At 38.5% G+C, this 16,157-nt stretch overlaps 1 protein-coding gene across 1 annotated transcript in view; it reads left to right on the forward strand.

Moving 5' to 3' along the window:
* Positions 1 to 16,157, forward strand: part of DCC (DCC netrin 1 receptor) — a 1,182,017-nt gene that overhangs the window by 826,102 nt on the left and 339,758 nt on the right. Inside the window, exon 9 of the mRNA XM_046024141.1 lies at positions 14,715 to 14,869. Within this exon, the coding sequence (XP_045880097.1) occupies positions 14,715 to 14,869 (155 nt within the window). The remainder of the gene's footprint in view (positions 1 to 14,714; positions 14,870 to 16,157) is intronic.

Raw genomic sequence — 16,157 nt, forward strand, 5'->3', positions numbered from 1 at the left:
AAGCCTACTGTGTGTCTCACACAAGGTTCAATGTCATCGCTATGCTCCTCAAGAGATGCGGATTTGGGTAAGGCAACTAGAATCTACATGAACTGATTTGGCTGAATCCTGAGATCCACATCTTTTCTTCCGTACTAAACTGCCTCTTATCTAGAACCAGTCTAAGATGGACCCCCCTCCGCCCCCTTGGTAGGCAGGGATGTGGCAGCTTCTTCTTTCATCCTTTGAATGCAGACTGCGTTCACTTTCTGTAAAGTTTGCCAGCCAAGGGAAATGTGACCTGCTTGATGGATCTACATAGATGTTATATTTGAGGGGTTGGTGACAGCATGGAAGGAAGAGAAAGGGAGAGTGAAAAAGAAAGTGACAGAGGTAGAAGGAAAGACAGAAATGGCAAGTGGTCCGGTGAGACCCACTTGTTCACAGGGCTGAGTTCACACATCCTGGCTTTCACCATCCATTCTTCTGTAGAACGAAGTAGACTGCTGTCACAGGTATTCGGGTGCCAAATGAGTTACCAATAGAAAGTGTGTGGGGAGAAGCCAGGATTCGAGTGTGAGGCTTAATCTAGTCTCTCCAATGTGTGAGTGCTCTAAACTCATAGTGATCCTTAGGAACCCCTCAGGATTCAAAAAGGGCAATACAGCTTGGGCTGACCAGAGTGGTCTTTCGTGCAGTATGATAAGCAGAAGGAACAGTACAGCTCCGTTCATGCTGTGTCTCAAAATGCTTCCCTCCCTAGTCCACAGCAATAAAGTATGTCATATTTAAGTTTCTCTTTTCTTTCATAATTTGACCTGACTGTAAAATGAAAGAAATAAACATGGTACACATATTGCCTATGTTCCCTAAGATCACTCATTACCACAAAGAAGTAGACATTCATTTTAGTCTCATCTGCAGCTCTTTAACTCTGTGACTTTATGATGAGCCTGGTAGTCTTTAGATCTCAGTGTATGCAGCTAAGAAAACTGGAGGTAATAATTCTTGCCCAATTGTCTTCATGCAGCCATATGAACTTCCTGGAGCCACCTTAAATTTACCCTGCCCCAAACTATCCTCACTATCTCCTTCTTAAATATATTTTCCTGTCTTTTCTTGGTGTATTTTAGTACCTTCCATCCTGTTGACCAAATAAACCCAAGACATATTTTACTCCTCCCAGCTTCTCGGCTCTGCCATTAGTCATTGTGTCCTCTCAAGCCTACCTTGGCCACAGCTCAGCTATAAAGCCATGGCCCCCTTTATTCTATCATCTCCATCATCACCGTTCTGATCTCTGACAATAGCTTCGTGCCTTCTAATCCATCCTCCTCATTGTCTCTAGTTACTGTCCTGAAATACAGTTAGGATCACTCCCTCTACTGTGAAAAAAGTGTGAATGTTCTTAAATTTAGGTATGATAAAATTTTTATATAAAGACATTGCCCATAACAACTTAAAAAGTCTTTTGAATGGAAGTCTATATCCAATCTATACATAGGTAGAGTGTGATTCCTATGACCTATCATGATTAAACCTTAGTCTAAATGGCTGGATTTGAAAAGGGTACTACTGTTTATCAGATGTGTAACTTGGGACATTTAGATATGGGAAAAATGGAAATAAGGTCTCTCGGTGTGATGGACAGAGGGAAGATGAATTATGCCCCTCTGAATTGCTATGAGAACTAATTGGAGGAATTGAAGCAAAGCATCCAGGGAAGTCACTGCATAGGGCAGAATGGAGGGGCTCAGAATAGTGTGCACTCAGAGACAATATGGGAAAGAAGCTGAAAATAAGGCTCAAATGTGGTAATCATCATCACCTGACTTACCTACCCTATGTGTAAGTATAACTGTGACAAATTTCTATAAGAAATGCCTATACTCTTAACAAATAAGGCCAAACTTTCACTTATGCACGGGATCTCATCCTTTTTAAACAGAAGAACAAAACTTCAGCGATTCCTTTTCTCCCCTCGTTATCAATGTTTTTCACTCTTGTGGCTCATGTCCATCAACATACAGTCGTGCAGTTGTATTTTCCACCTCAACAAATTTTCCCTCAATCCCATTTCTCCCTCCTCTAGCACTCTATTCTGTGTTCCCTTGCATAACAAATTTCCTTGAGTTGTCTAACTTCGCCCCAATACCTTACCTCATATTTTAATCGTGATTCTGTCCCTAATTTCAAGCAACTGTTCTTATCTAGGTTTACCAGTGTCTTCCATGTTGCTAAACTCAATAGTCAATTCTCTGTCCTCACATTACTTGGGCAGTAAGCAAATTTTGTCATATTTGATCACTTCCTTTTTTGTGACACTTATCATTCCCTTGGGTTCTAGTACGCAGACTTTCCTGGTTCTACTCTAATCCCTCTAGCCACTCATTTTTAGCTTCTACTTTTTACTTCAAATCCCCCTGGCCTGTGAATATTGGATTGCCCCAGGGCTCAGGCTTTGAAGATCTCTTTTCATCCAGTTTGTGACTTTATATTTTGTCAGTATGCTGATGTCTTCCAAATTTGTAGCTCTGGTCTTGACATTTTACCTGCATATATCCATATATATATATATATATCATATACCAGATTCTGTCTTGGTTTCTTAACTTTTGATTTCTTATGAACATCTACAACTTATCAGCAAAACCAAATACTTGTTTTTCTTCAACCTGCCTCCGAATACTTTATTATTACAGAGATTGCTCCGTCTCAATGAAATCTACATATTTCTCATCACTCAGGCCAAAATCCTTGGAGTAATTGTTAATTCTTTTCTTTTTCTTATATCCTATAACCAAAAGCATCATTAAGTCTTAGCAGCACTATCAAAATATATCCTGAATCCTGGAAACAATATAATACTTGGTGTTTGTTATAAAATAATACTAAAGATTTTCAGTTTTGAGCTGAGTGATGGGAATAAAGTGGTTCATCCTCTCATTCTGTCTAGTTTTGTGTTGCTTACAGTTTTCCACAAATAAAAAAATAAAGCCGAGGAAGTAAATAGAAATAAAACATATATTGAATCTTACCTCTTCTTGCCCCTTTATATTACCATCAAGTCTCATCTGAACTGTTGCAATAACCTTTCAAGGCTGTTCTCTCCACAGCAACAAGAATAAATCCTTTAAAACATACCTTAGATCCTGTTATCCTCCTGCTTCACAACCTTCCAGTGACTTCCTATCCTATCCTATCCTATCCTATCCTATCCTATCCTATCCAGAGACTAAGCAGATATCCTTCCTGATCTGGTCCCTTGTCACCTTCCTAGTCTCATCACTTATTCTTCCATTTACCTATTTGCTCACTTCTCTCCAGTCTCACTGGTTTCCTTGTGTTTCCTAAATATACCAAGAATCCTCCTCCCTCCAGTTTTTGCACTTGCTGATCCACCTGTTAGAATGTTCCTCCCCTTGATATCCATGTGGATCATTCAGTAACTTGCACTGAGTCTTTGATGAGTGGTACCTTCTTCTGGATGCCTTAACCTGATTGCTACCATTCCCTATGCCCTTTTTCATTCATATTTTTCCATAGCTTTATCACCTTGTACTTACTGTTTCCTGAATCCCCTTTTTTGGTGCTAGAATATAAGCTTCATGTGGGCAGGGCTGTTCTTATCTCCTTTCTTCCCTGAGCTATTCTTGGCACCTAGAGCAATATGGAATCCATAATAAACACTCACAAACTATTTGTTGAATTGAAGCCCCAACTGAAATGTTAACTACTATGTTAATGTCTCCATGGTCCTCCAACTCAGAAGTCTTTCTTCCTTTATCCTCCCCTTATGCTTTGATTACGATTATATTATTCCTACCTTTTGTCCAGTTTTGTGTGTGTTTGAGTACATGCATGTTTTCCTTCCTGATGGTGGAAACTAGATCTTATTAATAATTCCATACCCAAGTGTCTGGTATCATGACTTCTGTAGACATTCACCGATTGGAACTAGTAGGATACAAGTGGCAGAGAGACAGATGTGGTATTCTTAATAGGTAGTTCCTTAACCAATAAAACAAATTGTGTTACTGAGGAGGATGAATAAGCTGACTGGGGTTCAATAAAAACTTTTTTAATTGAGAAAAAATAAAAGTTGATTTTTGAGATTTGATTCCAATATCCCTGTTCATTTTCTGGCTCGCAACTACAGCAAATATACACCATATGTCTCTGAGCGGCTAGCTGTGATGCTCATTTGCTCATATAGCTTTATGTAGCTCCTTAACGCAATAGCTTTTTCAAAGGTAGTGGATTTCACATTTGCTTCAGACTAGTAACGACTTTGTCAGGCAAATGACTCTAGCTCAGATTATCATTAATCTGTCTGACTGGTTAATGGTGTCAATAATGCAAGTGCCATAGTTAACATCCTTTTTTTTTTTAAAAATTTTATTTTATTCAGGCCCTTTGGTGCTTTCATTTCGTAAGCTAGGGAGTGGGATAAACTCCAGAACCTGAAAGCCAGACTTCATAGATTACCAGCTATCCCCTCCTTGTATCTAAAAATCATTGAATAGAAAGTGATCTTTGGAATCATAGTACAACTTTCTGCTACTTAAACATTTAGAAACTGATAGTCTCATGCCAAAGGCCACAGAGTAGCATTCATGATGAGAGAAAGTATTTATTGAATAGTTACTGTGCCAGATGTCAGGATAAGCATCTCTTACAGAAATTATCTTACTTCATCCTCACAACAAAACATTATCCACATGAGGCTTAAAGAAGACATTTTCTTCTCTGATATACAGCTAGTAAGTGGTAGAACCAGGTTATGATGCAGGCCTGATTCCAAAGCAGGTGTTCTCAGTCACTAGACCAACTTGCTCCTAACAGATTAACCTGGAAGAGAATCGGGTTTTTTTTTTGATATTTTCAGAATTATGACATGAATTCTTCCATAGACTTCTTTCCAGTCATTTTCTGACTTAATGGCTAAGTTGGTATGCATTATTTCTTTAGCAGTTATAGACACAGTAGCAAACTTTTTGGACATGTATAGAACATTATACTTCCCATTTCATAATCTAAAGTCACTTATGGAGTGGGACACAGGGTAGCCAGAAGCTTAAGGTAATGGTTGCTATGGAATTGAACTGTATGGGTTTCAATCCTGGCTCAGAATTTTACTAGCTGTGTGGTTCTCACATGAGATAGATCTCTCATGTGGGATAATAATCACAATTGACATGTAAGGCTATGTTGACTTCAGAAATTATTAGTGCCTAAAACATTTGCTTATTGCCTGGTGCTCCAAAAGCACTCAGGTCTTGTCAGACAGTGCTCTGTGCAGATGACTGTGTGTATTAGAAATGGAGAGCAATGAAATACAGGTGTATATGGAGCGAGGACTTTATCACTTTATAAATGTTAGCCCATTTGATCCTCAGATAAGGCAGGTCAGATAATTTCCATTTTATGGATCAGCATGCCTCACTCCGTTCAGAAAATCTGAAAAAAATAAAAATAAAAAACACTGCTAAGAAGCTACACAACTAGTAAATATTAGAAGAAAGATTTAAATGCAAGGTTTCTAGTCCAGTGATCTTTTCACGGTACCATACAAAGTAAAAGATATCCCCTAAAAGACGTACATACAAAGTACTGTGGGAGTTCAGATGAGAGAATTAAAACACTTTCATGAGCATCGTTCAATTTAATCCTCACAATAACCCTGTGAGGTAGGCAGATAAGGGACTGGTATATTCGTTTTGCAAATGAAGCAGAGAAGGCTCCAAGATAGCCCCTGACTTGCTCAAGGTCATATGCCTATTCTGTGGCAGGACAAAAGTGGGACTGGCCCTTCCAACTTGCAGCCCTGTATGCGTTACATTGCTTTATGCTGCCTCAGAAAACCTCTGCTCCCTTCTCAGGATTAGAGGGCCACCTTTGCATGATTGACATGGAGGATTCATCTTAGAATTCATCGTGCATTACATTTCCAACACGGTGTTTACATCTTCCTTCCCCGCTCTCCAGTGCTGTGGCTGTGCAGCTGATGAAGCTCGTTATGAAGGGAGGGTGTTGTGAAAGAAAGAGAACAAGACTCAGAATCCAAAGCTCCACATTCTGGTCCTGGCTTACAGCCTGGCAAAGTTAGCCCCCCTTTCACTCTGCTTCTCTGTAAAAATGTAAAGCCCTGTCCTTTCTACCTCAAAATGTCCTTAGATCATTGAGTAAGAGAATAGTGATTTAATTCTTCCAATGGGCTTAATGTATACTGAAAAATAAAACATGCCCTCTATAAATGCCATATACAAATGAATGACCCATTATTCACTTGTGAGTTGACTGTGTGTCTGGCTCTGTGTTGAGAATAATAGAGAAGCCAACAGCCTCTTTGGAGGCAGTTTAATGTCGGGAGGATCATTCCACTGAGGAATATATAACTACACACTGAATTAAGAGCTCTAAAGGAAAGGAATGTGCTTCTGTGAGAGAAGACATGTGTGCATAATGTCCTGGCCATAATCAGGTCTGTATTTTTGAAAAGAGGACTGTAACTGCAGCGTGGAAGTTAGACCCCTATGGTTATCCCCGTGGATGGAGGGAAACTATCTAGTCTATTGCAGAAGTCCAGGTGAGAGATGATGGTGGATCAGTGGAGACGGAGCAGAAGAAATATATTATTCTAGAGATATTTAAGAAGCAAAATTGGTAGCAGCTGACAGATTGGCAGTTATGGTGAGACAACGGATGTTTGCAATGATAGTTCCTAGTTTTTCTGGTTTATTTAAATGGAAGGATGTGAAGGTAACTCACTGACATTAGGATGCTGGAAAAGACCCAGGCTTGAGAATGAAGATCATAAATTCAGCTTCAGACAATTTTTTTTTTTTTTTTACATACGTTCAAGTGGGAAAGTAAGTAGGGCCTTTGGAATAAGGAACCTGGCTAGAGCTCAGAGAAGTTTGGGCCAGAAATATGTAAATGTGTCAGGAATTTGTCAGCATATGGATGATAACTACAAGTTTCAAAGGAGAAAATGGGTCAGCTCCCCAAGACCCCCCCCCAAAAAAAAACCAAGAAAAGGACCCAGAACTGAATTTATTTATTAGGGACAGACGCTAAAACTAAATAAAATTAACAATTTGAAACAAAAAGCTTTTTTTCCATGAAAGATAAGTTTTTTTAAATGTTTTATTGCAGTAGCTACTTGTTATATAATTAGTCCCTTGAATGTTTACTAGATGCTGAAAATTTTAATTGAAAATTAATTGAAAATTCCAATGGGCTCAATGTATACTGAAAATTCAACTGAAAATTCAATTGAAAATTCAATTTTTAATTGAAAATTAATATTTTTTAAAAGTCTGTGCCTCAGACTATGCTTTTTAACAATTTAAGAAAAAAAGGAATTTTTAGCCAAAATTTAGTCAAAATACCTTTGACCAACTAAATGATCTCCATTCCCATTATGCTTTTTCTGTTGGCAAGTCACCTGTGAACCCAGTTGTCCTTCAAGATAGCTCTTGATTTCAGACTCTATGGCTCTAGGGTAATAAAGAATGTAGCACGGGGTAGCTATTGCTGCTGTCATTTTGAGGCTTATTTTAGTAGACACCATATTTCAGTTTTGAAATCTCCTCATCATTGCACCATTTTTGTTGTCACTAAAAAAATAGGAGTGAAAGCAGAGTGAATAAAACGGGGATGCTAAAAATCTTTCCATTAAAATTAACATAGTTCCTTCTCTATAAAGCACCATTATGTAACTCAGCCCCCTTTAAGCAACTAATTAGGTGTTTGATACCTCAAGACAACATTCGTTGCTCACCTCACAGCTGTAACTAAATGTTAATTCCCTGGTGCACTTGGGCAAGACAGTATGTGTTTACTTAATTTGTATACTAGAGACATGTTGTTAACAAATGATCCAGTAAGAAACAGTATCATGCTTAATCTTTAAAATCTACTTACTTCTGAAATGTAAATACAGAAGTGTTGAATTCAATTACACACACCCACAAACAATTTTCTATTCCCAACAAAGATTAAACAAATATTACATTAGAAAGGCTACTTTGAGTAGATCCCACTCTGTTTTCAAATGATGAAAACAAAACCCAGGAAGATGAAGTGGCATGCCAAAGGCCAGCCAACTATCCTTTTCTGGGATAGAAAAATGGAATCAGATCCAGCCCTCTAAACGTTTTGGAGATTACACTATGTGGAAATGTTATCAGTTATTCTATTAACATTTTTGCATTTATTTACATATTCATTTATAAATCTTTGAGCACCAGCAACATAGTCATATTTATATTCAGTGGGTACATATGCTGAGTGAAAATGTGAATGGAATATGGCATTTATTCTAAATTCACAACTGAGTGAGAGACAGGCATCCCTATTAATACAATGTGATTATGTGCTATAAGAGATCTGTAAACCAAAAGAGCAAAAGCATGAAAGAGAGAGTATTTAATGCTCCTGGAATCAGAGGACATGATAGTAGGAAAGCTTCAGTCAAGAGATTTTATTTGGATTGGGCTTGAGGAATGAACAAGCTTTTGCCAAACTGAGAAGGAACTGTGAGTCAGGAAACGGTAACTCTAGGATAACTGAAACAAAACAAAATAAAACCAAACTAATGAAAGGCAGAATGGCAACAGACCAAGAAGCAGAAATGGATATGGCATTGTGGGGCAGAGTTAATCGTTGTAGATAAGTGTGAAAATGTTTGGGCCTCATCTTGATGGTCTTCAGACCTTGTCACAAGGAGTTGAGATATATTAACCATAGAATGGCAGCCAGCACAAAGTCTGGGGTATGGAGTTCACAGACTACAGATGTTAGAAGAGTATGTCCATCAATAATCAATAGATGAAAGAACTGGGAAGATCAATGACCAAAAAAAAACAAAAAACAGAAAGAGCTATTATTCTAATACAATACATTGTAAGTACAAACCAGAGCGGGGCTGGATGTCAGGCACAGGAAAACACAGCCTAACTGGAGTTAGGTCTTAATGCAACTTGTACAAGGGTGCCTTCTATGATACCATCTTGGACTTTGTGCCTCAGAATGTATCAGCACCTAAGACTTCACCATCTGATCTCAGAAAAGCAGCAGCATCCTCTTTATTAAGTCACAGAGTGTGGAATGTGCTTTTATTTATTTTTTAAAGATTTTATTTGTTTATTTTAGAGAAGAAGAGAAAGAGAGCAGTGGAAGGAGTAAAGGGGGAGGGAGAGGGACCAGCAGACTCCATGCTGAGCACTGACCCCAGCAAGGGGCTCAATCTCAGACCCTGAGATCCTGACTTGAGCTGAAATTCAGTCAGACACTTAACTGACTGAGCCACCTAGGCATCCCAAGAATATGTTTATAAGACATAGATAGTATTGTCTAAGAAATCTCTACCAGGTGATCTAAAGCACCTAAAGTTTTACTCGAGTAAACTCAAGTTTGCAAGGAGGAAATTTCTCCTATTTGCAAACTCTTCTTGGTCTCCATGTAAGCGTCAAAGAAGGGAAGTTGCCCACAGTTGTTTTCAGCCAGCAGGAGGAGACAGACTTTATTTATTTATTTATTTATTTATTTAATTTATTATTCTTTGTGGATTTTCAGTTGATGAAGTTATAGTGAATGGATTCTAGAAAGCACAGATGACTTGTTCCCTTTACTTCAGTCAACTAATTTTGAACCTGCCCAAGCCCCACATTACCCACTCAGAGTCAGGGGAAGGGAAGTGAAGTCATGAAGCTTTGTCTGACAATATGTCTGATACCACAGACCATGCCTCTGAGCTCTGTGAATTTGAAGACAATTATGTCTTCAGAGTCAGAGGAGAGAACTTCATCAAGAGACAGCTGGTCTGGGCCCCTGCTGCTTTTCCAAGGGTAGTTGGTGCAGTAACAGGCAGAACACCGTACACAGTCATTGGGCAAACACCTGACAGCTACTGGTCTCTGTTCTTCAGATCCTAGTGTGTTTATCTGCCCATTTACAGAGGAGTGTGGACCAGAGTACACAGAGAGAAAATCCTCATTACCAGTTGGTCCAAGTGGGGGCTCTGGAAAGTGTAACCACTTCAGGTGGCTGCCACTGGCTTATTGGGAGACGAGAGAAACACAGAGTAATAAATTGCTCTTCCAAACTCAGGTTTCACTTACTTGTTGGGAAAAGATTTGTGATGTTTTATTTTTGAACTCTTAAAGCATGAAAGGAATGACCAAAAGCCTGCGAATCTCTGGGGCTTGAACTGTACAAATCTGTGAAGGACAACAGGCAGGAAATGCCAGCATCCCAGAATGCATTAGTATGCCTCTAGCAGATTGAAGACCACCATCCCAGAATGCATTAGTATGCCTCTGGCAGTTTGAAGACCACCCCCCAGCCTCTTGTAGGACCTGAGGAAGCTCCAGAGCAGTCTGGCAACAAAGCTGAGGCACTAGCAGTAAGGACACCACATTTCACAGGGCTGTTCAGCTATGCTGTGGAACACAGAGAACACCAATCCCTTCTCAGTTTGCTGTCAGTGAAGCCTCCACCTTTTAAAGATATTACTATTTCCATTATTGGAACTTATTCAAATTTTAAAATTTAACAATTTAAAAATTTTAAAATTTAACTTATCTTGGAAAACAAAATTAATCTTACAAAAAATATTTTTAAAAAGTGTTTTGTTTTGTTTTGTTTTGTTTGAGGAGAGTAATGGAGCAGACCCATAGAGCTCAGTGAAATCTATTGATGTATTTTTTTAAATTTTACGATTACACCTCTTAATTTCTCTCATATATATATATATATACATATACACATATATATATAATTTAATTATAATAATAAAAATTACACCAATAACTATCATGTATATGAAACTCCATGTTGATTCCCAGGCAACCTGTCTCCTGCCTTATGCGGTTTACATATAGTATCTCATTTAATTTTGGTTCTTTTATTTCTTCTAATATTTTATTTATTTTTTTGACAGACAGAAATCACAAGTAGGCAGAGAGGCCGGCAGAGAGAGAGGAGGAAGCAGGCTTCCCGCCCAGCAGAGTGTCCGATGCAGGACTCTATCGCAGGACCCTGGGATCATGACCTGAGCTGAAGGCAGAGGCTTAACCCACTGAGCCACCCAGGCGCCCCTCTCTTTTAGCTTTTAAAAAACTCTGTGAGTTAAACATTTTCATGGCCCCAATCAGCACCTGAGGAACCAGGCCCAGATAAATTAATAAGAAAGTCAAAATAACAATCCCAGACTTAAGAATGCTGAATATACCCACAGCTTCCAAAGCATTTTGATGCAAACTCACTTTGATAAAATGAGGAGATTTCTGAAAAGAGGTACATAAATTTGAAATGTTTATATTAAATCATTGTTTTAAGCCACTAGCCGCCTACACTGAAGAAACTAGTGGTCAATCCAGGGCAGTACTAGCATGTGATGAGAGCAGAGGTATAGAGTGGTGTTGAAGGTATTTGGGAAAAATACACTGCATTTGCTTAAGTTGTATTTTTTTTTCCAGATTGCTACTGTTGAAGTAATTTCTAAAAATGTTTTGTTCAGGGTGCCTGGGTGGCTCAGTTGGTTGAGCGACTGCCTTCAGCTCAGGTCATGATCCTGGCGTCCGGAGATTCGGTCCCACACCGGGCTCCCTGCTCACCAGGGGGTCTACTTCTTCCTCTGACCTTCCCCTTTTCATGTTTGCTCTCTCTCATTCTCTCTCTCTCTCTCTAATAAATAAATAAGAAATCTTTAAGAAAATGCTTTGTTCACACTTAATGTAATATGGAGGAAGCATCAATTGTTCATATAATGAATATACTTTTTTTCTGGACTATTATTAATTTGGAGTACTTTTTGGAGGCTGATAGAGATTATGGGTACCTAAAACTCTGTCCCTCATCATAAAATCCAGCATCCACTTTTATATGTGAGTGATATTTTCATTATATGATCTTAGACATTCTTACATGGGCTTACCCAAATTTTCTTGATTATTTTCTCTTTTCCTTTGAAGAATGCATGCTCAAGAGATTATGTAAGCATGTCCCAGAACACAGCTCATTTACCTCAGTTCTTCAGTAGTATATGAATAAAGTCAACTATGAAAGCTGTCTTTCCTCTTTGATACCCAAGAAGTTGGGTATCTGACCTTCAATAACAACTATGTTGTCATGGATGGCTAGAAAAGATATCAGAGTGGGTGACAGATTCATCTCACAGTGTTTTCTGAATGCCTAGCATCCCTTCTACTCCTTTGGAAACTCAGGTCTTCTACCCAAAGTGCCCATGACCCAAATAGCCCCATAATTCCTTCTCTACAATTGTTGAGTGATATTAATACTGGGTTTAGAAGCTGAAGCCCCAGATTCTGTTTTTAACTCTACTATCCACTAACTATGAGTCCTTTTGGGGAAAAAAATTCTGTCTTCCAAATTATACTTTTGCATCTATAAAATGATGATAAAATCACCCTATCTCTACAAAAGGGCTGCATGATGCAATGTATCTAAAAGTTCTTCTGCTAAAGAAAAATAAATAAGGTGCAAAAATCTATATATCCACGAGGCGTACAATCTTGATTATGAGCGTTTGTTATTTTGTTTTGTTTTGTTTTGTTTTCCCAAAGCAACTTGTTGGCCTAAATAATCTTAGGTGGATAGAATAGAGCAGTGTAGTATGTGGTATGTGGGAGCATTATCTGATATCTTACCCCTACCTACTTTCAGTTATTGTTAAATCCCACCCAGACTCTGCCCTGTCCTCAGCCCCCACCATAAGTCACAGTTTAGCCTTGTAGCAACTTAAAAGAGCACTCCTAAGGACTATCTAAACCTTAGGCTGTATTAAGATTCATACAGGGTATTTGTTTGTTTGGTTGGTTTTTATTGTGGTAAATATATATATATTATATATTATATATAACATATATATATATATATAACACACAATATTTACAGTTTTAACCATTTTTAAGTACGGAGTTCTGTGGTATCAAGGGCATTCAAAGAACTATCACCATTCTCTGTCTCCAGAACTTTTTCATCTTCTCCAATTAAAAATCTGTACCCACTAAATAGCTTCTTCCTCTCTCCCCCTAGACTCTGGTAACCACTCAGGGTATATATTTTAATTATCAGTAGTACTGGATAAAACAGCACTAACTACATAACAAAAAAACCCTAATATTTATAATGACTCAAACCTGTTTGATTCTTTTTTTTTTTTTTCAGTTAAATAGTTTTATTAACATACAATGTATTATCTGCCTCAGGGGACAGGTCTGTGAATCATCAGTCTTATACAATTCACAGCACTCACCATAGCACACACCCTCCCCAATGTCCATAACCCAGACACCCTATCTGTCCCCCCCACACTGCCCAGGAACCCTCAATTTGCTTTGTGAGATTAAGAGTCTCTTATGGTTTCTCCTTGACTCCTCTGTCATCAATATATGACTCCCAAAGTAGCCATGCTTGCCTACCTCAAGCTCATAGGTGAAGGAGGAGAACACAGAAGCAAACACGTTACTAGGCCAGGCCTGGAATCAGAACACAAGGGGTCACTCAAACTCATTGGGTAGACCGAGTCCCATGGCTTCATCTAGACCCCATAGGGGCTGGGAAATCCCATCAAGCATGTTAAGAAGAAAAAATGGGTTTGAGGATGAATCAACCAGTCTCTGTCATATCTGTCAAATTCACATTGCATACGTGCCCAAGATTCACCATCAATGCCCTTAAAAGTTTGTTTTTATTTTTCTCTTTGGAAACCTGTTTTGCCCTGACACAAAACTAACTCTCATTTTAAGTATCTCCCCGAACAAAATAAAACCAAATGGCAAAATTAAAATGTGCATCCAATCCCACTAAGATGCAGGAGATACCATCTAGAAATAGAAACCTTAACAAATAATTGAATAGCTCAGGAGTTCCTTCTGCACCTGCCAAGTCAATTCTATGAAACCAAGGAGGATACACGTGTCTATAATCATGTGTATCCTTAAAGAACACTTTAGTAGCTATTGTTTCTTCTATGTTAGCATCTATACTGGGAGAGCTTGCCCTCTCTTAATATGCACTACAGGTTGCACCAGGATCAGCACATTAATTCGTTTGTCTGGAACAACTGAGGAAGGTTTTGGCTGGAAAATGGATTGGACACATGTAGATGTGGCTTGAAGAACAAGGCGAGTTGACATGTGTTGCAGTTTCTCCTCACGTAGAAAGGAATCTACCCTCCTTCACTAATTGCACTTAACTTAACCACAGGAGCTCAAGCTCCGTGCACATCAGCACTTAGCATCTGTCTTTTCCTTTCCTACAATGAGAGAAAATGCATAAATGCATTTGTTGGCAATACTGACAAAGACCGATTTGTGAAATAATTGAGACCTTGATTTCTAGCATTAGCCGGATGTTTACAAAATGCATCTTCCTGTCTACATTCCAGATGTTTCTTCTTATTTTAATAGCTCTTTGTCATGAGTTTTGCATTCTGAATTGTAAAGTGTTGAGGGAAAAGACTTTCGTTTGCAAGTTTCATGGCAATGGCATAAATTTGAGCTCCCCCAAAACCCTGCAGTATTTATGTGTGGGTCTTTCCAGTTTGCTTCTCACAATAAACCTCAGAGGCCTTGATTTATAGTAGTGTCAGCATGAAATGGTCAGCAAACCTTGGTCCATCTCACTGCTTTGGCACATTAAATAAAGGTTTGGCTAAAAGCATTGATGTTAGAATAATCTTTCCCTGAAACTTTTATTCCCAGGGAACGAGCATTGAATACATCCCAGCCTGGGTCCCTTCAGCTTACCGTGGGAAACCTGAAGCCAGAAGCCATGTACACCTTCCGAGTTGTGGCCTACAATGAGTGGGGACCAGGAGAGAGTTCTCAACCCATCAAAGTGGCTACACAGCCTGAGTGTGAGTATAAACATAGAAAGACACATGTAGAAAGTATTTCTTTTTGCTGACAATCTCCTTGAATCCTGTCCAAGAAATTAAGGTTAATATAGAAGGAATAGTTCTGGAAGGAACATATTTAACTTGAGGATTTTTAAAGGTAAGATAACATTTTAACAAAATGGCCTCCTCATTTAGGCCGTCATGGCAAATTAACAACGAGGAAGGCCTAATCCATCCATACAGTTTCCAAGTTCACTTCCTAAGTGACTGACTGACTCTGCCAGTCAGGCCTTTGTCATCAGCATCAGGTTTCAGCCTCCTTTAACTGACTTTTTAGGTTTCCCAAGTTTGTTTATGAAGAACACCAAAGGTGAGAGAACAACCACATGTGACTTCCAAATACAGGGACCTGTTAAAGAACTTAAATGTGCCCTGGATGCCCTTAAGGAGATTCCAACTGCCGAACTCAACTCAAGAAAGGAAAAGAGATCATCTCTATTGGCCAATCTCACTATCTTCCAACTTAAATCACTATATTAAGCTATATCATCCCAAAGTAAAGCAAAGAAATATTCCTTGACCATGTGATAATTCAGTGATTTCTACTTTTATAAAAGAATAGCTCTAAGGCTATACATTTGAAGGATATCTATCTTATAAATTTTGGGGTTTTTTTTCTACAATCTTCTAATGTTATTTGAAAAGATGGATTACTGATGAGCAGTTTGTCAGCATTATTTGGTTGAAATTTTATTACAATCTAAAGTGTAAATGAAGTGAGTGACTACCTATAACAAACTACATTATTTGAAAACCTAGCTGTATCTACTCCTTTTTCTTTTTATTAATGATACTATTCAGCTCAGATTCCTGCTCATTTTATTTAAAACTATGTATCATTTCAGAATCATCTCATATGCTTTTGGAAGAAGTGAAATAGAAATTAGAAATATTTTAATTGGTAAATATGAGGAAATAATCTTTGCATTGTGTCAGTTTTTAAGTATTTTAATTTTTTAAAGATCTTTTTTATTTATTTGAGAGAGAGTGAGTGGATGTGTGCATGGGTGGGGGAAGGAGCAGAGGGAGAAGGAGAAGCAGACTCCCCCCTGAGCATATACAGGGCTTGATCCCAGGACCCTGAGATCATGACCTGAGCTGAAGCGAGACACTTAACCAATGGAGCCACCTGGTGCCCCTACTTCTTGGATGTTTTAGATCATCATGTTGAAGTAGAGAGAACAGTTTCCCTCTGATCGGTAGTCTGGGTACTGGTATCATGTTCTGTATTTTGCAAAATCTACAT

Source organism: Meles meles, chromosome 12 (assembly GCF_922984935.1).
Source record: "Meles meles chromosome 12, mMelMel3.1 paternal haplotype, whole genome shotgun sequence".
Classification (NCBI taxonomy): Eukaryota; Metazoa; Chordata; class Mammalia; order Carnivora; family Mustelidae; genus Meles; species Meles meles.